Consider the following 24,858-nt stretch of genomic DNA (forward strand, 5'->3'; position numbering starts at 1 on the left):
AAGTGAATCTAAGAATCAAGTGAATAAATAATCTGATGAACACAATGAACTGGTGATTATAATAGAATCAGGGACATAGAAAGGGAATGGACTGACTATTCTTGGGGGGGAAAGGGGTGTGGGAGATGCGGGAAGAGCCTGGACAAAAATCGTGCACCTATGGATGAGGACAGTGGGTGGGGAGTGAGGGCGGAGGGTGGGGCGGGAACTGGGAGGATGTAATAATAAAAATGTAATAATCTGAACAATAAAGATTTAATTAAAAAAAATCAATAAAATATATTTTAAAAAAATAGAAAGAAAAAAAAGAAAATATGCAGAAATGCAAATGCATTTTGATTTTATAGTTTTCAATCTTTTCTTTTTTGTATAAGATCCTCAACACCTAAGTAAACCTATTTCTTTTTTCTTCTACTGAGTGGTAGCTATCTCTTTATAAATGTGAAGTTTATTACACTAATTTGTAACTCACTATCAAAGAAGAATTTATTTCAATAAAACTAAGGACAAAAACAATCATATTGAGACAATAAGTAGGAAATACAACACTAACGATTTTCTTAAGCTGACTTTCTAGATTGATAAGATCCAATGTCACATATTTTAAGTTAACTCTACTCTGAGTTTGTAGAATTCCTGGGGAGTCATCATTGTTACTTATTACACTAACTGGCCTGTTCTGGGTGCTGGGTATACGCAGTGTCAACACGCTAGCATGGTCTCCACTATCTTGCAAATCACATTTTAGTGGTGCACTTATTATTATTATTATTACTTAAATGATAAAAAGGCAAGTTGATCCAATTAAAAATGAAAAGAGTATGAAAAGAAAAACAGGACACTGTAATTTCAAGAAGCTTTCAACATTTGTTTGTACACAGGCTCACATTCAATAACCTCAGGTGTTTTTTTTTTTTTATTACTTTTGCTTAATTCCTGTCTTTCTTTAGTTTGTGACATAGCAGTTCTGTGGGCTGCTTTTGCTCTACCTCTCTTAGGATTGGCAACTTTAATGTAGCTGATATAGTGAAGGGAAAAAAAACAACCCAAAACTTCAATGCTATTGACTAATCTGAATTCCAAACTCAGGCCTTCCCCAATCATATGACTTAGTTTCTGTGTATTTGTGTAAACAATTTAACCACCTGCGACTCAATTTCCCAATGTGTAAGATGGGAGAGCCAGACTAGAAAACCATTAAAGCTTATTTATTCAATGAGTAAGTTTTAATGAGTGCCTATGATTCATCTTTTAGTACTTAGAGATGCGAACAGAACAATACAGGGTGACCTGAATGCACAAAACAGAATCACCAATTCTAGCCTGATGGGTATTAGGAATTGGTGGGACCCATAAGACAGCTTTACTTGACACCTAATGTTACTTAAATATATGCTTAACGAAGAGCAGTCTATGATCAAGGAAACTGAAAACTTTCTTTGGGGCTGAGTCAGAGGACAGTATAAATGACACTTCTTCCTAGCAGCCTATAAGAATAAAGTTCAAATGTGTCTTTCCTCAAATAGCAAGGTGGCTTTCTGCTCCCAAGGGTTCAGCGATGTCTTTCCTTCTAAATTTTGTATGTAAAAATCTTAATTTTGTTGAGTTTGATTCAAATTAGCAGTTTTAAGGATCTCTAATTTCACTTCCTCAGAGATTCACAGAGTTCCTATGTAAATATAGCTGTGATGATATACTCTGGATTATACAGACTACAATAATCCTGGATAGTCACTTCATGATAATGAATTTTTCCACTGATTTTTAGAGAGTGGAAGTGAGGGGGAGAGGCAGAGAGAGAAAGGTTGATGTGAGAGACATCAATTGGTTGCCGCCCACATGCACCCAACCAGGGCCAGGGATCGAGCCTGCAACTGAGGTATGTGCCTTTATTGGAATCGAGCCAGAGATCCTTTAGTCCGAGGGCCGATGCTCTATCCACTGAGCCAAACCGGTTAGGGCCACTTTGTGATAATGAATTAAATCATGTTTAAAAGCATTATAACATAGCTCTGTAATCAGTCACAGACTTTAAATACAATATGAGAGTTTAAAAAAGCACACACAAATTTTGTTTTATTTTGCAGTGGAAGTGAAATTAAGGTGGTATTTTTCCAAAACCAAAACCAAATTCACATGCATTTACAGTTTTTGTGATAGTCACAATTCAAAGTAAAATAGTTCAAAGACCAACTCATGAAAAATGCACAAATTTAATAATAAAGTTTCAATACACTACACAGTTATGCCCAAATGTCAGTTACTGATGAGCAGGCTGGGTGTTTATAATTTGCTTAATTTTCATCTAAGAGACTATAATATAAAAATTAGGAAAAAAACATACCAATTTTCTCAAAGAACTTTAAAATTCAATGCATACATTTTTTTTCTTCAAATACTTCCATAGATATTTCAGCAATAAGAGGAAGGTCTTTAAAATATCTTTTTGAGTTTAAATACATTAAATTCTAAATTAATTAAGTGACCAGGCTAATTAAAGACTAAATTAATCTAGAGAGAATACTTTATTCCCCCCCCCCCCTACTCATTGCTATTTAGTGTGAAAGGGAGAGGGGTAGGGGTGCGGGGTGGGGGGAGAAGGAAACATCATGTGGGAGAGACATGTCATTTGTTGCCTCCAGCACGACCCTGACGGGACCGGGAATCAGACCTGCAATCCAGGTATGTGCCCTTGACCAGGAATCAAACCTGAGATCCTCTGGTGTGCAGGCTGACACTCTAACCATGGAACCATGCTGGTCAGGGCAAGACTAGAATACTTTAAAAATGATTAACTGGTTGACCTCAACTTTAGGTCTTTTAAAAGAAGTCCAAAGTAATTTATGATATATCTCTATCCTTCCAAAGTAACTGACTCCACAGCTTCTAAAATAACACAGATTTCTTTAAATTATAGTTAGAATTTTACTCCATCCATATATACTAACAGATGAACAACTTTAATTTTTAGGGGGGAAAAAATCTCATTTCCTATTTATATGATTTTTCATCACATGTAGTTTTTTTTAAAAAATATATTTTATTGATTTTTACAGAGAGGAAGGGAGATGGATAGAGAATTAGAAACATTGATGAGAGAGAAACATCGATCAGCTGCCTCCTGCATGCCCCCTACTGGGGATCATGCCTGCAACCAAAGTACATGCCCTTGACTAGAATCGAAACAGGGACCCTTCAGTCTGCAGGCCGACGCTCTATCCCAGTGGTTCTCAACCTTCCTAATGCCGCGACCCTTTAATACAGTTCCTCATGTTGTGGTAACCCCCAACCATAAAATTATTATTATTATTTTTTTAAACAGTATTTTATTTATTTATTTATTTATTTTTAATTGATTTTCCACAGAGAGGAAGGGAGAGAGATAGAGAGTTAGAAACATCAATCAGCTGCCTCCTGCACATCACCTACTGGGGACGTGCCCGCAACCCAAGTACATGCCCCTGACCGGAATCGAACCTGGGACCTTTCAGTCCACAGGCCGACGCTCTATCCACTGAGCCAAACCAGTTTCGGCACCATAAAATTATTTTCGTTGCTACTTCATAACTGTAATTTTGCTACTGTTATGAATCGTAATGTAAATATCTGATATGCAGGATGTATTTTCATTGTTACAAATTGAACATAATTAAAGCATAGTGATTAATCACAAAAACAATATGTAATTATATATGTGTTTTCCGATGGTCTTAGGCGACCCACAGGTTGAGAACCGCTCCTCTATCCAGAGCCAAATCGGTTAGGTCCCTGTGTAGTTTTATATGCTAGGAGAGTTTTGCCTGGTTCCAAAGGTGAGCAATAAGAAAATACATGTGAAAGATGAACCTGCAGCTGCAAAATAGTTTCCCTTGACTTACGCTAAGGAAAATATACTTTTGAATAAAAAACATTGAAAGCTTTTTGAAACAAGATCTGTAATTTTAAAAATGAAGAGAAAATGAGGGGTAATCTGGATTTCTAGAATAGCATTTGATACCTATTGGCTCAAAAATCTGTTAGTAATAAGGCCAATGTTAAGGTTGTGATGGATCAGTTAAATAAGTAATTTTTCAGCTACCGGCAATATCACCAACCTGACAGCCCTAACAAGTCATTGTGGTTTATTACAAAATGTCACAGGTAAAAGGCTTGTTAGTTCAGTGTAGAGGCATCACTAATGGGAAAATATTATCAGCAAACACTAGGAGTGACTATTCTGAGTAAGGTACTGTGCAAGCCTGAGATTACAAAGAAAGTATGAATCACATGGTTTCTGTATTTAAGGTTCTATAAGTCTGCTGAGACAGATTAAAAATAATGTGATTGATTTTAGAAAAAAACAACAACAAACCAGAACACATAAGTGTCTTCAAATATCACTTATTCAAATGAAATAGACGATGCTTTAATACTTTGGTTTTTATAGCCTACCACACAACCACAATATGATTTTCGAAGCCTACCAAACAATCTTTTGAATAATCTAAATGTTGTCAAACACTCAATATTTGGAGGCTAAATTATATTTCTGTTAGTATTGTTAGGCATTTGGGATCATATCTGGTGAACAAAGTGGGATATCAAGCTTGGTTAAGCTGTTTTTAGTAACAAAACAAAAACAAGATTGGGTGACATTATAAGGTCACGAGACTCAGTCCATTGTATGTTCTGAAAACCCATTCCATTGAAGGAGAAATAACTTGGATGCCTTAAAGCCAATCTCATGTGTAAAGAATATAATATGCTACCTCAAATTCTTAGCTGCAAAATTGAATGGTTTAGAGCAGTGGTTCAAAAATGCCCATTGACGGCTTGGTGTTGGTTGGCTGGTTAAATCACAACCACCACTGGGTCTGTCCTGATTCTTCTGGTCTGAGGCGAGGCCTGAGAATCTGTGTATTATATTTAAAAGGCTCTCAGGATATTCTGATGACTGTGCCCACAAAGCAATTGCTTCTGTTATTTGGTTGATACTATCTCATTAATCCAATGGATTTATATAATTTATTATAATTAGTCATTCCAAAAATAAGGATACACACAATGATAAAATGACATATGATGCTGATTATCTTCCATAAATTTGTTTTCTTTTTGTTAATATGTTTCTTCTGCTTAATTTTCCCCTTTTATATTTTATTTAACAACCTTCTACATATTAAATAATGAAATCAATAGCATTCTCCATTTTCAACCTCTTTCCCTAGATATATTTCTTTCTGAAAATAACTACTGCAGAGTCATATATTAAAATTGAAAATAATTTCTAGGATAAAACAGACCAGATTTGTGGTTCATAATCATCTCTACTAACTAGCTTTTCTTTACCTCAGAAATTTACCCAGGTTTTGACCTTATTAGTTTAAGCTACTGCTGAAAAAAAAAACCTGGTGAGAAGGGGAGAGGGAGTTACAAAAGTGAAATATTCTCTGTAGATACACAAAACTGTCCTTACCAGTAAAAAATAACTCTCAATAGGTAACATATAGCTCTCTACAGATATATAAGATGAACATCAAAATGAGTAGATTGATAACTTAAGGTAGGAAGGGAAGAGAAGTAATCAGAATTGTTTTTGTATGATGTTTAAGCATTTCAATTTCATTATGTGTGAAAATTAAAATTTTTCTTGTTTTAGCATATTAGGCTCTTTTCTGACTCTCTGCCATCTCTACAAAAGAAATTACTACTGTGTTTTTATTTTATATAAGTTCATTGATATGGGATAGAATTTGGAAATAATGTAAAGTGATTCTGACATTCTGGAGAAAATGCTAATATTTTTTAACTTGTCAAAGTGGTTGGAGTGATAACATGGTATGTAATACAAATTTACATGTGTTAGTTGTAAATAGTATAGTTATAAGGCATTATAACTATACTAGGGGCACGGTGCACGAAATTCGTGCAACGGGGGTGGGTCCCTCAGCCCAACCTGCAACCTCTCCAATCTGGGAGCCCTCAGGGGAGCCCTCTCCAATCTGGGAGTTTCTGTTTGTCTTTGCAATCATATGAGCAAATTGTCTGAGACCCCAACCCAGTTTGGTTTGGTGCTCACAGAATAATAGAGGTCTTTTTTTTTTTCTTTGCTCCATTGGTGGAGATTTCCTAGAAGTTGCAGGATATCTTCCTTTTAATTTTTCCTCAACACTCTGACTTTACTTATGTCTCTCACCTTTGCTTTCCCTCCATCCCCCACCCACAACAGTAACTTGCTCCAGGCTCACTTTGCTCTAGTGTCTAGGAGATCCTGCAATGCGTCTGCCACCAGAACTATGATTCCCAACATTCCTGGTGCTCCCCACGCTCTGGGCTTCTGCTTCTGGTCCAGGGGCTGCAGAAACCAAAAGGACTGGGAACTCCAGCTGACCCCAGGCCAGGCTGACAGGAGCGGACACAGTGGTGTCCCCAGGACCCTGGCTGCTTGGTGCCGGTGCGCGTGTGCGCTGGCCACAGGCTCAGAGCGGGCAAGGTCCCGGGGATGCCCACAGCGTCACCCGGCTCCGCGGCAGGCAGGTGTCCCACCCTGCCCCCGGCTGCTCGGTGCCTGCTCACTACCCACATCTCTGCCATCTTTGTTTGGTTAATTTGCATACTCACTCCTGATTGGCTGTGGGTGTCACGGAGGGATGGTCAGTTTACATATTGGTCTATTATTAGTATAGACTAGAGGCTCGATGCACGAAATTCGTGTGTGGGGGGCTGTCCCTCAGCCTGGCCTGCACCCTCTCACAATCCTGGATCCTTCGGGGATTGTTCGCCTGCCAGTTTAGGCCCAATCAGACCTAAACCCACAGTAGGACATTCTTCTCACAATTCGGGACCCTTCACTCCTAACCATTCACCTGCTCACTCCTTACCGCCTGCCTACTCTCTTCTTACTGCTTGGCTCACCGCTCCTTAGTGCTGCTGTGGAGGTGGGAGAGGCTCCCGCTGTGAGCCTGGCTTCTGGCTGAACTGTGATCTTGCTGTGGGAGCGCACTGACCACCAGGGGGCAGCTCCTGCATTGAGCATCTTCCCCCCCGGTGGTCAGTACATGTCATAGCGACCAGTCGTTCTGGTCATTTTGCCGTAATGGTCGCTGGGCTTTTATTATATAGGTATATGCCTTATAACTATACTAGTTACATTTTTGCATCTTCTTCTTTGAAGAATTATCAAACAGACACAATACCGAACAATTCAAATTTTAAGAATATTGATTTACAAGAGTGCAATTTATCAAGAAAAAGAGGAATCCAAGGATGTATTATTTTGAAAAGAATGTATATTCTTCATTCACAACTCTGCTCAAATATCATATTATTATAGACCTTTCCTGAAGATACTATATAAAAACAACATCCCTCCCCAACCTATCTGTCATCATGTTCTATTGTTCTCCTTACCAATAGAACATTATTATATATTTACTTATTTGCTTATTATATATCTTCCTCCACTATAATGTGCTCCAAGTTTTATTTTCTACTGTAGCCTAGGACTGAAATAGTGTACTTGTTGAATAACAAATGATTACCAATGGTAATAAATACTACGAAAACACAGCATGAGATGCTAGAAGAGAGTATCATAAGAAGACTTGATTCAATTGTGAGGTAAGAAAATAGTTCCTCTGAAGACATAACATTTAAGCTGACAGCTGAGGTATTGAGATGTATTAGCCAGGCAAAGAAGAGGGAGAATTTCCAGGTATAGAGAGTTGCACAGGTGAAGCCCCTACAGGAGGAGTCCCCAACCCCCTCTTCTTTTTTGAACATGGGAAGAGGCCAACTGAAGCTTGGCAAACATTCCCCATTCCTACCTCTAGTGTGATTTTTATATGTTTGCCTCTATAGACATTTTGTTTAAATGGAATCATATAAGATACAGTCTTTTGTGTCTAGCTTCTTCAACCTTGCACGATGTTTTTCAGTCTCATTCATGTGGAAACATGTAACATGTATCAGTATTTCATTCCTTTTTAGTGCTGAATAGTATTCTATTAGAATACTATTAGAATACAGCTTGTTGATGGATATTTTGTTTCTACTTTTTGGCTACTGTGAATAATGCCTTTGAATTAGAATCTATTTTATCTGCTGTTTTAAGATTTTCTCTTTGTGTTTGGACTATATAACTTTTATTGTAATGTGCTTAGGTGCAATTTTCTTTGTATATACTTGATAAGAGTTTGTCATACTTCACTCGTTTGTAGCTTGAAGTCTTGAAATTTTGGGTAATTCTCAGCCATTTCCTGTCAAATGCTGCTTATCCTGTATTTTTCTGGGACTACAATTATATTCAATGTAAAACTTACATCATGCCTTTTATGTTTCTTTAGCTCCTTCCTGTATTTTCCATGCTATAGTTTTTCAGTGCTTCATTCAAGATGTTTTCTTTTCATTAATTTTTTCTGTTCTGCCTAATTGAAGCTTAAGCTCTCATTAAGTTCTTGATTTCAGTTAATGTATATTCCAGTACTTTCAATACTTACTTTTTATTTTTAATAGTTTCCAATTCTCATCTGAAATTGTCTTTTATTTTCATAAACAAATTAAGCAGTGATGTTAAAATCTGTATTTAACAACTCCATTATTTTGATCCTATGTATCTATTCCTATTAACTGTTGTTTCTCTTGTCCTCTTGTTTTTCATGATTTTTCATCTTGTCTTGTTATCTCACATGCCTGGTTATTTTTAATTAAAGTCAGACAGAAACAACTATAAAGATAATCTGAGGCTTATATAATGCTACCTTCTTTCAGAAAGAATTTATGTCTGCTCTGGTAATTGACTAGGGCACTAGTAAGCTTAAATCATCTTAAATCAATCAGGAATGGAGATTCAAAGCTGGGCTCCAGTCCCTATTGGGGCCTATCTAATTCTGGTTCATCCTTACTTTTAGGGAGCAACCTGTTAAGAATCCAACCCAAAGCCTGGTGGTTTTATCAGAGTTTTCCCTTCCTTGACTGGCTCTGAAGTCTAGATTTTGTCCCCAGAGCTCCATTAGTCTCGCAGAAGGTCTGCCCAGATTTCTAACCTTTCAGTAACTTCTTCAAAAAATGGCAGACAGCCTGGCCGGCTCAGTGGCTGAACATTGACCTATGAACCAGGAGGTCACGGTTCAATTCCTGGTCAGGGCATATGCCCGGGTTGTGGGCTTGATCCCTAGTGTGGGCATGCAGGAGGCAGCCGATCAATGATTCTCTCTCATTATTGATGTTTCTCTCTCTCTCTCCCTCTCTGAAATTAAAAAAAATATTTTAAAAAGTGGCAGACAGATGCCACCACTGGAATCATCTTTAAGGGGAAACTGGTTCCAAATATTGAGCTCCACCTTCTTTCCTGGAAATGGGACACATACTTCTCCACTGCTTTAGTAACTCTCTGATGCCTTCAAACACATATTTTAACATTTTGGCCAGCCTTTCTATCTGTTCTGAAAAGGAGGGGAAGTTCAATTAAGCTAGTCTGACCATATTACCTTCTTCCCATTAAGTTTTGATATAGGGTTTTATATTTTCCACTGTGATTTCCTTTTTTAATCTATGAATACTGAGGAGTGCCAGTGAAAGTATTTTTAAAATAAATAACAAAAGAACAACTAAATATTTTATAAGTCTATACCAGTGATGGCGAACCTATGACACACGTGTCAGAGGTGACATGCGAACTCATTTTTTTGGTTGATTTTTCTTTGTTAAATGGCATTTAAATATATAAAATAAATATCAAAAATATAAGTCTTTGTTTTACTATGGTTGCAAATATCAAACAATTTCTATATGTGACACAGCACCAGAGTTAAGTTAGGATTTTTCAAAATGCTGACACGCTGAGCTCAAAAGGATCGCCATCACTGGTCTATACAATGGTTTCAAATCTACTATATCACAACTATGTTCTTAGATGTTAGATCATCCTTATTTATTAACAGACTAGAGGCCCGGTGCACGAAATTCATGCACGGGGCAGGGGGGTTGGGGAGGGGGGGAAGGGTGTCCCTCAGCCCTGCCTGCACCCTCTCGCAATCTGGGACTGCTGGCTCCTAACTGCTTGCCTGATCGCCCCTAACCACCTCTGCCTCAGCCCTTGCACACGGACCCGAGCTTTCCTCCCTCTGGCCAGCTGCAGGCACCAAGGCCCCCAGGCGACTTCGCCTGGGCCCTGGCTTTGTCAGGAAGGACATCCGGAATGATGTCCAGTCTATCAGGTCTAATTAGCATATTACCCTTTTATTAGTATAGATGAGGAAAGTGGATTTAAGGGTCCACCTTAAGGTCACACAGAGGATGAGAAAACACTAAGCCAGTGGTTCTCAACCTTCTGGCCATTTAAATACAGTTCCTCATGTTGTGACCCAACCATAAAATTATTTTCGTTGCTACTTCATAACTGTAATGTTGCTACTGTTATGAATTGTAATGTAAATATCTGATATGCAGGGTGGTCTTAGGCAACCCCTGTGAAAGGGTCGTTTGACCCCCAAAGGGGTCGCGACCCACAGGTTGAGAACCGCTGCACTAACCCCTATTTGAATATACTGTACTTTTGTTTTCATGTTTATTTTCTGTCTTCCCCCTCTAGAATGTGAGCTCTTTGAGTGCAGGGGCCTCAATTTCCCTTTTCACTGCTCTATTCATATGGCTTAGAACAGTGCCCAGAATGAACTTTTTGAATTTATCGAAGTTATAAATAACTTTGTTTAAAACGTTTCTTTCACATTCTTTTGCTTATACTAAAGAAATTCATGCTAAAAGGATGATAATGATACTCTTGTGTTGTAATTCTGAGGTATGCAGTGCTATGTAGTTCTGAAGTAATTTTTAAATACTATATGCCATTTCCATTTTTAACAATTGTAGGCAGATTTTATCATCTTCTTTCTTTAGAGTCACAGTGAAGTTAAGGGACTTATTCGGTCACAGAGCCAGTAAATGGCAGAGCTGGGATTCTGAACCTCATTCATTTCCTTCAGCTAGAAGAAGCAGGGCTATTTCCACTAGAGTACAATTGACCTTCATACCACAATGGCTTCCCTAGGTTACTCCCAATATTGTACACCTGTGGGCATTTAATATGTATGTCAGCTTCCTAGTGTTTAATTTATTTCAGAAGTATTTGATTATAAAAGAAAGCTGTAGCTCTGAGTTTGTTTTGAAATTTGTGAGTGTAAAGCACTGAAAATTTACAGTTAAAGAAATACACAATGGTTGGTCACTGGAGGCCTACTAAGGGTTAAAGAGATACCAGTACATCTTTGTTCCATATACGTGAACATGTTATTGAAAATAAATAAAATGTGATCTAAACTGGTTTCCAAGTCCATACAGAGTACAGCTGAATGCATATGAAGCAAAAACATTCTCAATGAGTTATTAAGAAAATAAGGAGGGAGCCTTTCATTTTTAAAGTTAGCTAAAAATGAATTAGTACACATTTATTAGTACACAAGCTTCAAAATTAAGGAATAAATGATATGGAATATGACACAGATGAAACTATGTATGAAAGAAAAGTTGAAACTATTTATGATCAGTTCTTGCAGACTTGGAATCAAGAGGACGGTAAAGGACAAATCACTGCCGAGGGAGTAAGACAGATGGCGAGGCTGAATAACTGAGTGCTTGTTGTGGAGTGATTTTTGAGTAAATAAGAACTTGAAAAAATATGGACTAAAACAATGCATTCAAACTAAGCAGATTAATTTCCTTAAAGAAAACAGCTCTTAACAATGTGTTAAGGCACTATTCAGTCATTTAAAAAAATACTGCATTATGAAAAATGTAGGACTATTAAATCTGATACACGGGAACACAAATTTCCTAAAGGGATATTATTTATTTATTTATTTATTTATTTATTTATTTATTTATTTATTTGGTGCCCTTGACCGGAATCGAACCTGGGACCCTTCAGTCCGCAGGCCTACGCTCTATCCACTGAGCCAAACCAGTTAGGGCTTAAAGGGATATTTTAAATCTTGGAATAGAACTACCTAATATAGTAAGACAAAGAGGGGATGGAGGTGGGGATAAATTTTCATATATTTAAACCTAATAAAGAAATAGTATTACAAAGTTGATATTACAATGGGTAGCCAATTCAGGACAAGACAAAAAGGACGATCCTTACTTCTCTATCTAACCTACTTATGTCAACATGCCAACTAAAACAGTGAGTCCCAAATGATAACTCTGCACCTGTTAACTTTGCCCTACTAACTTCACTCCAACCTACTAACTTCACTCCAACCTTCTTACAAAGGGTCTCCAGAGGAATAAAGGATAGTTAGAATCCCAAACATTCACCTTCTTCCCTGGTCTTAGGCAGGGAGCCACAGTGGAGGCAAAAAGGGGATTGTAACAGTTCTCTCCCGAGTGTGGTTAAGACTTGGTATTCCGTGTGTTTTACAAGTACTAGGAGAGCCGGGACCTCTGAGAAAGGAACCTGAGAAACTAGATGCTCAGGTCTGGCTCTGGTCCAGGCTCTGAAGGCTGGTGTGAATTTGACAAGTGAGTGACTTACACAGACAAGCCAGTCACTAGGGAGAAAAGCGAACAGATATTATGAAAAAAGAAAACTGTGCAAAACTGGAGTACCTCACTTGTTGGGTGCCCCAGAAACCCAAGTGAGTCAACCTAATGTGGGTATAGATCTCAGGATAAGAAAATAAAGTAAACAAATGCTTAAGAGCTAAAGGGCAAGATCCAGAGAGGAAGGCAAAGGATAGAGGAGACTGAGTTGAATCATATTTATTTGAACACTAGTGGTAAAGGTTGTGATTTGTGTAGGCTGTTTAAAGAAGGGGAATATATACTGGAGTCATATATATTGGGTACTGGCTTCACCACTTATTAGCTATAGAGAAGTTATTAAGCACTCCGTACCTTAGTTTCCTGTCCTCCCTATAGTACAGAGATAATACAGCACAAACCTCAGAGAGTTCATGAGGATTAAGAGAGTTAAAATATGTAAAGTACTTAGAACATTGCCTGGCACCTGTTTTTCCTTTTAGCTAATGGTACTTTTACCTTCATCTTGGCCAAGGGATTAACAACAACAAAGATAAAATTAAGGCTAATCTATTTTCCCTTTTGTGGATAGGATGTGGCAAAAGGATTGATGAATTTCAATTGAAACAAATGAAACTTGAACTACCTCATATTATGTTCCTATTATCACTGTCTACTGTTGCCTTGATAATTTAGAATGGGTTGCCTAATACTTTTGGAAACAAAAATATTTGAAATAGAAAACTAACAGATGGGCAGAGCTATTGTGAATAAACACAAGGGGAGAAAGAATGAAAAAGCTGCTATACTTATGTCACATATAAATTCATATTAGAAATTAAAATGCAAGAAAGACTATTATGCTTATAACTGGATTAAAAACATAATTAGAATGCTTAAATGCATACAATAATATAAAAATAAAATACAGAAAATCTAAAGTTATGCTAAAGCATTTATAATACAAAAATAAATCAAAAGGGTTGAAATGATTGTTAATTTTATGTAGTCTGAACATTTTCAAACATAGAGAAAAAAGTGAAAGTAGAACTCAAGTATTTTAGTAGGTCAAAGAATAAGAAAGATTTAATACTATTCATTTTTCCTAAAATATAATGTAGAATTAGAAAACAGTGCTTAGTTTTAAAAAAGGAAACTATAAACCCAAACTTTAAATATTCAGTTGACTTTTACTACTAAATAATGTACCCTTTACATAATACAGCTAATATGGAAAAAGATAGAGTAAATGGTTCAAGAAAGAGGGTCCATTCTAATGTACTGGTGATGTTCAGGACAATCTATTGAGCTGTACAACGACCATGCAGAGCACTCTAAATGGGGACCCACCGTTTAAAGGGTAGAAGGCAAAGTAGTTACCCTGGACAAGTTTTGGTGAGTAGCTTAACTTTGATCTTGGATACAATACTTGCAAAGATAATTATGATATTGATTTAAGAACATTCAAAGAAAAGGGTTGTATAATAGGTTGTATTTGAAAGGCACAGATCTTGCTATACTAAAATAGTAGCTCTTTTGAGATAACAGAGAATGGATAAACGGAGCTGGGTAGATAACATCTACCTACATTTTAACAATGCTTTCAATCCTGGCTGTATATTAGCATACTGAGAAATTAAGAGATGAACTATATTAATGATATGATAGTGTGAATTACTAGTGGCTTGTAGATTGGAAATTAAAGATTATTATTCTTTCAGATACAGAAATATATACACATACACATATAGATTAGCTCAGATTTTAATTGCAGCTAGGTTAAGTATATAAGGAAAATAAATGTAGTTTATACATTAATCATTTTCAGAAAGATCAACTTGATAGCATTCAAGTGTTTAGGCAACCGATAAGAAAACATTTTGAAAGCAAACAACAACAACAAAGAATGTAGCCAGTGCCCTGACTGGTTTGGCTCAGTGGCTAGAGCGTCGGCTTGCCGACTGAAGGGTCCCAGGTTCGATTCCAGTCAAGGGCATGTACCTTGGTTGTGGGGCACATCCCCAGTAGGGGTGTGCATGAGGCAGCTGATCGATGTTTCTCTCTCACTGATGTTTCTAACTCTCTATCCCTCTCCCTTCCTCTCTGTAAAAAAAATCAATAAAATATATTAAAAAAAAAAGAATGTAGCCAGTGATTTACTTTTTCTTTTACCTACAGAGTATAAGCAAAGGAAAACTATTGAATGAAACATGTTTTATCTTTTAAAATTATTGTCATGTTATTTTACCAGAATTTTCCTTCAACATTTGTAGTACTAATTTTCTTATGTTTTTTGTATGCACAGAAAATTCAGTGAGCTCAGATAAAAACTTGATATATTCATACTTGCAAACATTGATAGTATTTTGAAATTCATTGGTTTCTTTTTGAATGGCTCTAATTCTTTTGAGAAATAGACTAAATGAGTGAGGTCCTGTCTTAGAAAAGGGACATAACAGAGTTGGGTTACACTCTCAACCAGGTTATTTGGAATAAACTACAAGCTCAAGATAATTTATGTAAGCATGGATTTAAAGAATGAAGAGTGAACTGCAATAAACAAGAAACTGAGTATCTACTATGTGCTAGGCATTGTGGATACTAAATCCTATATAATCCTAGAGTCCACACTAGTTAGGATAACAGACTTGAAACAGCTATGATTGGAGGATGTGCTTTTTCAATAACTCTCAGATCAGAGACTAAGTTCAAGGTCTGTATGACTTAGTGAAAGTCTATGAGAAAAAATACTTTCAAAAGAATTAAAATACAACATTCAAGTATTTCCAGTTACTTAAAAAAGCCTTAACAAAACATCCTTTTAAAGATTGAACCAATTTAATGGGGAAAAAAAGACTATTAGAAATATCAATGTTACCATTAAAACTTCGTTAGATTTCTTTGCATAAATGAGGGATTTTGAAGTGTTTAAAACGTTTCTTTCACTAGAGCATGTGTTCATATATATATTTCAAAATAATCACAGTACCATCCTTTTTCAACTGATTATAACTCCAATTAAGATTTGAATTAATGGGATTAGACTAATAACTACTGCAAGATATATTCACTATGTTGGTTGGTAGTAAGTACCACACTTGTAATTTACAGTACCACAGTGTTTTATAAGGGCTATTATGTTATTAGTAAGTTTCATTGATCAGAATACCACATAACATTGGAGCACTTAGGATTTCTACTTAGGATTTTTGCCATTAGAATTCACTTGTTTTCTAAACCATAAAATTAGTTGATCTAGGACAAGAACATAAAGCCACGACTTATGGGGGTCAAATAAGATAAGAATACTGCACATTTATATATATAAATTAGTCCACATGCAGTTTGAATCTACTTATTTGTTGGGTTCTGCCACTTAAATCTACACAGGTTGGTTATGTTATCTTCTTCCTTTTTTTGATTTGTTGATTTGCTTTTGGGGCATGACTCTCATGGAATACTGCTTTTAATCATTCTAATCCATCATACTCAAACATTTTAGGTTCTATTGGTTCTCAGCGCACATTTGAAAGTTGGGAATTAAAAAATGTTTCTGGCATAATACATAAAAGATATGTATTATGGCAAAATTTTCAATTTTTAGATTTAGACAATGGCACTCAAAGCCAATATTCAGAACACATTATCAGGCTTCAAGTTCTTGAAAGCTCACAGAGGAAATAGTTACTCTGCTAATTAGCCAGTAAAGAAACATGATTGCAGTCCAAGTGAATCATCTTAACTCACAGGGAAAGCGTTGCCTCGATCTTGCTTTAAGCACTATAATTTAGAACAGTTATCTATAAAGCCCATGTGAAGGAAAGAATGCAACATTTTCACTTACATAAGTCACAGCAAACTAAAGGGGCAATAAAAATTTTTAGGGGAGATAAAAATGAGATTTCTTTGCATAGTATCTTTGGATGGTGGTTTCAATATAATTAAAAGAAAATATTTAATCTAAAAAACTATGACACAAATTTCTTAATTTGAACTATGACTATTTCTGACATTTCATATTTTATTGTTTCCTCTTAAGAGCTTTTTTATTTAAAGTGTTTTTGTTTGTTTGTTTTTTGCCATGGGGACTTTTCTTCATCTCTGGCAAAACATCAAAATGTACAGATAAGTTTGATCCATTTCTATGACTGGTTTTGATAATTTGTTAAGTATAAAGATAAAAGTCAGAAGGAAACAAACCAACACCAGCTCTACTTTATAACTTTATATCTTCCTAGTTTCCCCAGAATATATATTAGGATGCTAATAAACTAACATTTATGTTAACAAACAATAATTAGTGTTCAAGATATTGAGTATAGTGTGATATCGTGTCATAGTTTAGGCTCATGCAGTAGCATGAGGTACCCCCTAATTTCATTAAATTTTATGGTTTATTCTTAAATAAATGAAGAAAAACATGCCCAGTAGCGGTCCCTCATTATAATGAATGCTTTATAACAAAATGAACATATGCCTTTACCTTCCTCCTTTCTTCTCTTTGCTTCTTCTTCATTTCTTTCTTTGGCTTTCAATGCTTCATCAGCTTTTGCTGAAATAAAAACAACAAAATTTCTGCACTTATTTTATGTCTGTATCATAAGTGAAAATATTGGGGAACGGGAAAAGAAATTCCTTATATATTTTTTGTGAAGTTGTCAGAAGAAAAAAACAAACGGGCTGAAAATCTGAAATATAACATTTACAATACTTATTCAGAATTTTAGAATATTTATTTCAAAACTTTGAAGCTAAGTTCAAGCTAATTTCTTTACAAAAAGGCAAATGAGTTTAAGCAGCATAAGTTTAAACAATGGCGTATGAACTGGGGAAAGCTTTTGGTCATCTGATTTGTCAGTACAGTGCATCTGTTTTAAACTTCAGAGAAAAATTCTTAAGCTACAATTCACATTTTAAATATGAGAAGCTTACAATATCTTTGGAACAGTATCAAATTAGGTAGCATATTATTTTTTTCCCCATTGCATATCATAGTAGCAGTTCTTTATTCATGTTATGACAGCATTTGGTAAAAAGAATCTTTTTCCCTCTAGAAACCTCTTCCCTTATTACTTAATTATCTACTAGTTGCTCAACTGCAGGGGTTTTCAAACACTTTACTACAGATGTTAAAGAAGATTAAAAATATACAGCACAGTAACAAGGGACTATCAATATACTCTGTAAATTAATTAAATTTCTGTTCTAGCACATCATTTATTCCAAAGCATTAACGTCTCAAAGGAGCGATTCTCCTTTATTGCCGTCTCACTGCCTGATGAGTGAACTAAGTGAAAATAAGTCTCTAATAGCATTATAGTTGATGAAATATTAAGTTAAAAAAGTATTGCCTTGTCAAAAGAAAAAGAATCAAACTGTGCCAGCATTAAACTTTGGATGAGCCTTTATTATAATAATAACAGTAATGTAAACTGTGATTTAAAAAATAAACACACTTGCTCTTCAGTTTTTGCTGCATATCTTTTTCCTATGCAAAATCAACATACCCTTCAGAAGTATAAAACCTGGCTTAAAGGGGGAATTTAAAAAAAATACACATCACATATATAACTATTTTTCTTCAAAGTTTATTTTTCTTCACCATTAATATCGACACTTTCTTAAAATATAAAACTTATATAATGGTGTTGTGAAGTGCTATATCCAATTACACAGACATCTGTTTCCATTTACAAGCTTTAATACATACTTAGGCTGCATTTAAAGTCATGAAATATTAAAACTTTTATGCCACTCTGTATCACTGCAAGAATCTATTAAATTAGATAATAAAAACAAACCACCAGTAACTCTAAAGACTTTTACTTCATTTACACTTTATTCTCCCTAGTAGAAGGACAAGGATAATAGAAATTCCATTTAAATTCAATTTTGGTTATATGTGTAATTGTAGATATACCCCTTGAGTCATGTAAAATGCTCAGCTTATGTTTCTTTCAAATTATCCCGCTCAGATTCACATTCTACTCCTTACAACCATCTTCAATATGTATTAGCGGAGCTCATTAAACTGAAATTTAATAATGCAAACATCAGGTGGATTTCAAGAACCTCCATTAACAATGTAAGATGGATTGCTTATATATAGCTCTTGGGCCAACTGGGCACAATTTAAATTCAATAAACTACCCTGCCTAAATCTGATTTATCTATTTCACTATGCCGGTTTGTCCTTTCTTACTGATTTGTTGTTATACATGGACAATTCATTGGAATATTGTTTTAGATTTTTTTTTTTAAACTGCAAATGGCTCTTGTGCTGTGGTTAAATATTTTATGTAATTGAACTTCATGCTGTCAATCAAGATTCCCAAGTATGTGCATATGTGTATGTTTATATAAATAACTTTGAATTATATCAAAATTGCATAGGTAATTAATTTAAAAAGCACACATTTGAGAATTTTATTAATAGTCAGTGTGCTTTCTACAAAGAATCTAAATAAATTCATTTGAGGAAAATTTATTTATTCAAATAGGATAAACTCATTGATTATTAAGGGACTTGGGAAGAAACATTTTTTTCTTTATGTCTGCTTTATTATATTATTATTTAAATGGGATTAGGAACAAATGTATGGTCATTTATACATTTAGTGATTTACACATATACATTATACATATGTATACATTTATACATATACATTATATGATTTAGTTTATCATAATTTTTTTAATATTCTCTAAAAGGCGGCAATCCCATTTTATAAATGATGATACTGAATCTCATTAGATGAACCAAAAAAATGATAAAGCGGTAAGACCTATCTTTTTTTATTTTTATGATTCCTGATCATCCCCTTTGGATTATGCATTTACCAAAAGTACTTCCATCTTCCACTAACCTTGTTCACAACTTCCAACCCCCCCCCCCCCCAGGCTAATAGTACCCTCTGGGATTTGCTTCTTTCCCTGGCCCAAGGCAACCATTTCACTTCCATGCTCATAACACCCTTATTTTCCTGATTCCTTTGTTGTTTTGCCAACCTGTTACAATACATCTGACCAATTTTTCCTATTTTTGCTGCAGAGGCAGACTACAAAATGGTATATCAATGTTACTGCTTTTACCAATGATTTAGAAATTAACATGGACCCTTCCTTGGTGTTCCTCCTTAGTCAGCACCCCTGGTTGGTTTACATGCTCATTTCCTACAACTTACAATGCTTTCTTTACTACAAGTGCCAGTAACCTCTTACCAGCTCCCCCAAGTCACTAATTTTTTTCAGCCTAACACCCATTCACCTCTATATCTTAGTCAACCCTTACTTCTTTTTTGCCTCAAATGGAAAGTAAACCATTCTCTTGTGCTTTAGAATCTATTCCTTTCCATTTCCTTTAGGGTTCTTTCTGCCTCTTAAGATTCACTCACTCTTGTCTATGCTTAGACTATAAATAGATTCAAGGCTCACAAATCCTGTACAATATTAACTCTTCTTTCAACCAAGTTATTGCCTCTTCTTATTTCCAACAGACTTTGTCCTCACAGCTTTTGCCAGAGGCCCTAAAAACTCTGCAATTGCCAAATTTAATAGTTACCTCAGTTTTATCCTGTTACAGTCTCTCCTTTTAAAAAAACAACAGCTAACCAGCCACATCTTTATCAAATCCAAACTCTTTAGATGCCATCTAAAGCCCCTCTCAGTCTGACTTCAATGTGACTTCCAGCTTCATCACTCACCACTCTTCTTTCATTACTTCAAGGATACATGGCCTTGGTGGGCCATCCTGCCTTTTGTTCGTATTATCATGCCTTTGTTCTTACTGGGGTCCCTATCTCACTTTTTCACTGAGAAAATTTCACCAGAAAGTTTTAGTTCAAATGGCACGCTCTTCTTTGAAACCTTCGCTGACCAATGCCCTTTGTCCCCAAGTGGATCTGACTACTCCCTCCTTGCTTCTTAGGCACTTCAATACCTTCCTTATGAAATGTTTATACTTTATTCCTTCATTACAGAAATATCCATCTCCTCGAGAACTGAGGACATTAGTATAAGTGACAGAAATTGTTAGTAATATTTTTCATGATTGTTTAGCCAGATTACATGTTCTTATCTCCTTGAAGTTAAGTGGGGCTATTTACTGAGTTCAATCCAATGGAATATGAACATATGAGATGGGTGTCATGTTTCCATACCTGGCTTATAAAAAACTCCCATGTAATCCTCATTTTCTTTCCCCATTCATTGGCTGAACAGAGGACCTACGGATGGTGAACCACAAGATAAAAGAAATCTGGGTCACTGAATTTCTACAAAGAATGGAAATGCTTTCCTGATAACTTGTCTTATACAAAACATATTTTTATTTTTTTAAGATGCTGAAATTTGGGGGTTAACAGTTAGTGTTCAATGAATATTTCCTAAACAAGTGAATCAAAAGGACTTTGAAAGTTAACACAAATATTATTTTGTTTCTTCTAAAGTGAAGTCTCCTTTCAGAAAAGAAGCCTCCTATGGCTATTTCATTTGAATGATGGAGATTAGAAGACCAGCTGTAGAGGTGATGTGGGGTGAAGTAGGGGACTATTCAGTATGTGGTGTCAAGGGCATATTATGAGAACTTTTCTCATCTTTACTGACTCTACTTAAAAATTCCACAGATATAAGACTTTTTAGATTATTGTGGCTGTTTGCTTAAGTCAGATTTTAAATAATTCAGGGAAGAACTTTACATGCCCTATGAGAGAAAATCAATTAGGTCAACAACTGGAGAAAAAAAAAGGACTGAAGAGGTATTCAATGCATCCCCTACTTTCAGAAAGGACTGTATTAATATTCCCAGAGAAGATTTTTTTTTTTTAATATATTTTATTGATTTTTTACAGAGAGGAAGGGAGAGAGATAGAGAGTTAGAAACATCGATGAGAGAGAAACATCGATCAGCTGCCTCCTGCACATCTCCCACTGGGGATGTGCCCGCAACCCAGGTACATGCCCTTGACCGGAATCGAACCCGGGACCCTTCGGTCCGCAGGCCGACGCTCTATCCACTGAGCCAAACCGGTTTCGGCCCCAGAGAAGATCTTTTAATAAGGGTTTAACTTTTCTCCTCTGTGGAAATCTCACCTGGAAGTTCTTTTCTATATGTAGCTCAATCTCTGAAATTGTACCAACATGAACAGACCAGAAATGTTGAGGAATTCTTAAAAAATAGCAAGCATACGGGTTCAAATCTATGGAAAAATGGTTAGAAGAAATCACAGCCCAATCATATTCAGGAGACTTACACAGATATGGGAGGAACTCCAAGGGCACTTCAATTTTAGAATCAGTAGAAACCAAGCACAGGAGGTAGGCCTGCCTGGGGCAAATGTTAAATAGGGAATTATGAATGGAGCAGCTGAACAATGGCACCTCCCTTGCAGGGTAAATAGGGTATAGCTATTACTTGAACACAGGTTAAAGCAGTGTGCGTAGGAGGTAATAAACCCAGTGAGGCAAGGGCTGGTCACTACAAATGCCTAAGGACTGAGAAGCTACTAATGTGTTCTTACTAGCAACACACCTTGTCTCCTGACACGATCAATGGAACTGGGTATAATGAGCTGAAATGGCAGGGCTACAGGGACCGTCAAGTATAAAAATGAACAGCCAACCAAGAATTACCAGACATTCAAGGAAGAACAACCCTATGAGAGACAAAACAAAAACACAAACAATAACACTCTACAACAACAAAGCAGAGGAATGAGAGTCAACAAGGCAAACAGAATTTTTTAGATTCAGTGTAAATGCCTTTAAAAGTGCTTTAATAAGATATTAACTGCACCTTGAAAATTAAATTGCGATCATCAATATAGAATTCCATAAATGAACTGAAGAGCAGGAGAAATAGAGTTGAATATTAAATGCATGTGTTGGAATATCCTAACAAGGAATTTTCACTGCAGACACAGCTGATTCTCACAGCCAATTGGCCTGGAGGTCAATTCCTCACAGTGATACCTACAACAATCAAGGCTTAACTACAACAAGACTGTGCACAAAGACCACAAGGGGGTGCACCAAGAGTGTACTCCTCAGGTAATTGGGGAGGCTGAAGCACTGGGCCCTAGAGGACACTTAGCACAGAAAACCACTTTATCAACACAGGGAAGCATAAAAAATGCGGAGACAAAGAAACAGGACACAAATGACAGAAATGGAGGAAAGCAAACTACTGGATATAGAGTTCAAAACCACACTTTTAAGGTTTTTCAAGAACTTTCTAGAAGCCGCCAATAAATTTAGTAAGACCCTCAAAAAGACTGGTGAGACAGCCGATAAATGTAGTGAGATCCTCAAGAAATCTAGTCAAACCCTTGAGGTTATGATAAAGGACCAACTGGAAATTAAGCATACACTGACTGAAATAGAGGATATTATACAGACTCCCAACAGCAGACTAGAGGATCGCAAGAATCAAGTCAACGATTTGAAATACGAAGAAGCAAAAAACACCCAACCAGAAAAGCAAAATGAAAAAAGAATCCAAAAATACGAAGATAGTGTAAGGAGCCTCTGGGACAGCTTCAAGTGTACCAACATCCGAATTATAGGGGTGCCAGAAGAAGAGACAGAGCAAGATATTGAAAACCTATTTGAAGAAATAATGACAGAAAACTTCCCCCACCTGGTGAAAGAAATAGACTTACAAGTACAGGAAGCGCAGAGAACCCCAAACAAAAGGAATCCAAAGAGGACCACACCAAGACCACATCATAATTAAAATGCCAAGAGCAAAAGACAAAGACAGAATCTTAAAAGCAGCAAGAGAAAGAAAGTCAGTTACCTACAAGGGAGTACCCATACGACTGTCAGCTGATTTCTCAACAGAAACTTTGCAGGCCAGAAGGGAGTGGCAAGAAATATTCAAAGTGATGAATGCCAAGAACCTACAACCAAGATTACTTTATCCAGCAAAGCTATCATTCAGAATTGAAGGTCAGATAAAGAGCTTCACAGATAAGAAAAAGCTAAAGGAGTTCATCACCACCAAACCAGTATTATATGAAATGCTGAAAGGTATCCTTTAAGAAGAGGAAGAAGAAGAAAAAGGTAAAGATACAAATTATGAACAACAAATACACATCTATCAACAAGTGAATCTAAAAATCAAGTGACTAAATAATCTGATGAACAGAATGAACTGGTGATTATAATAGAATCAGGGGCATTGAAAGGGAATGGACTGACTATTCTTGGGGGGGAAAGGGGTGTGGGGGATTCGGGAAGAGACTGAACAAAAATCGTGCACCTATGGATGAGGACAGTGGGTGGGGAGTGAGGGCGGAGGGTGGGGTGGGAACTGGGTGGAGGGGAGTTATGGGGGGGGAAAAAGAGGAACAAATATAATAATCTGAACAATAAAGATTTAATTAAAAAAACAAAAACAAAAAACTAAAAAGTTAAGAAAATCATTCTCTTGAGATATTAAAATCTTATAATGCTCTAATATAAAGTTTGGAGCCTAGAGAAATGTTCTAATAGACTATAAATAGAAACATCTAGCAAAAATGTATATTTCTCCTTATTTCAGTTTATTATAATAACAGTGCTTTTCACATTAACACTATAAAAAGTGATCAAGATATGTGGGTATTTCACGCCATTGCTGTGTCAAAATATTTTAGGCAATGAATGTAAAGCAGGATGATTTGTAATCAGAACACTAGTATTGTATCCGGCCCTGCCCATCCTGTCCTTCATATATGTGTGGACTTTATTGGATTAGACATCCAAATACATTTGAGAAAATTTTCTGATATTTTACTCTTTCCTGCATAGTGACACATGTTTATTCAGTTTAAATGTTGTCATATGCTTTAAAAAAATGAGTGTGAGTAAAAATGATATATTTTACTAGAGGCCCAGTGCATGAAATTTGTGCATGGGGGGCGGGTCGGTCCTCTCAGCCCAGCCTACACCCTTTCCAATCCAGGACCCCTTGGGGAATGTCTGACTGCCAGTTTAGGCCGGCAGTCGGACATCCCTCTCACAATCCTGGACCGCTGGCTCCTAACTGCTCACCTGCCTGCCTGCCCGTTGCCCCTAACTGGCTTATTTCACTTAGCATAATGCTCTCCGGTTCCATCCATGCTGTTGAAACATAACATTTTTAAAAAATAATCCTAATTGGCCATGGTTTTTAAGGTTTTCTCAGATATTTTTGCTGGGTTTTACCTATAGCTCTTACACTTATCTAGACCTCAGCATAGTTGATAACCTCAAAACTCACTGTTCAGCAGTACTAAATTCATTTAAAAATTTACATATGGACATAGCTGCTGTTCCTGCATATTTAAAGACTATATAACTATGGTCATATGGTCATAATATTAGCTTCCCCTGCCCCGC

General features: G+C 36.3%; 1 protein-coding gene across 1 annotated transcript in view; it reads right to left on the reverse strand.

Annotated features, from left to right (window-relative positions):
- The window catches only part of RSRC1 (arginine and serine rich coiled-coil 1), a 342,660-nt gene that overhangs the window by 40,362 nt on the left and 277,440 nt on the right, over positions 1 to 24,858 (reverse strand). Inside the window, exon 7 of the mRNA XM_036349070.1 lies at positions 16,982 to 17,050. Within this exon, the coding sequence (XP_036204963.1) occupies positions 16,982 to 17,050 (69 nt within the window). The remainder of the gene's footprint in view (positions 1 to 16,981; positions 17,051 to 24,858) is intronic.

The sequence above is a fragment of the Myotis myotis genome, unplaced genomic scaffold, assembly GCF_014108235.1.
Source record: "Myotis myotis isolate mMyoMyo1 unplaced genomic scaffold, mMyoMyo1.p scaffold_m19_p_2, whole genome shotgun sequence".
NCBI lineage: Eukaryota > Metazoa > Chordata > Mammalia > Chiroptera > Vespertilionidae > Myotis > Myotis myotis.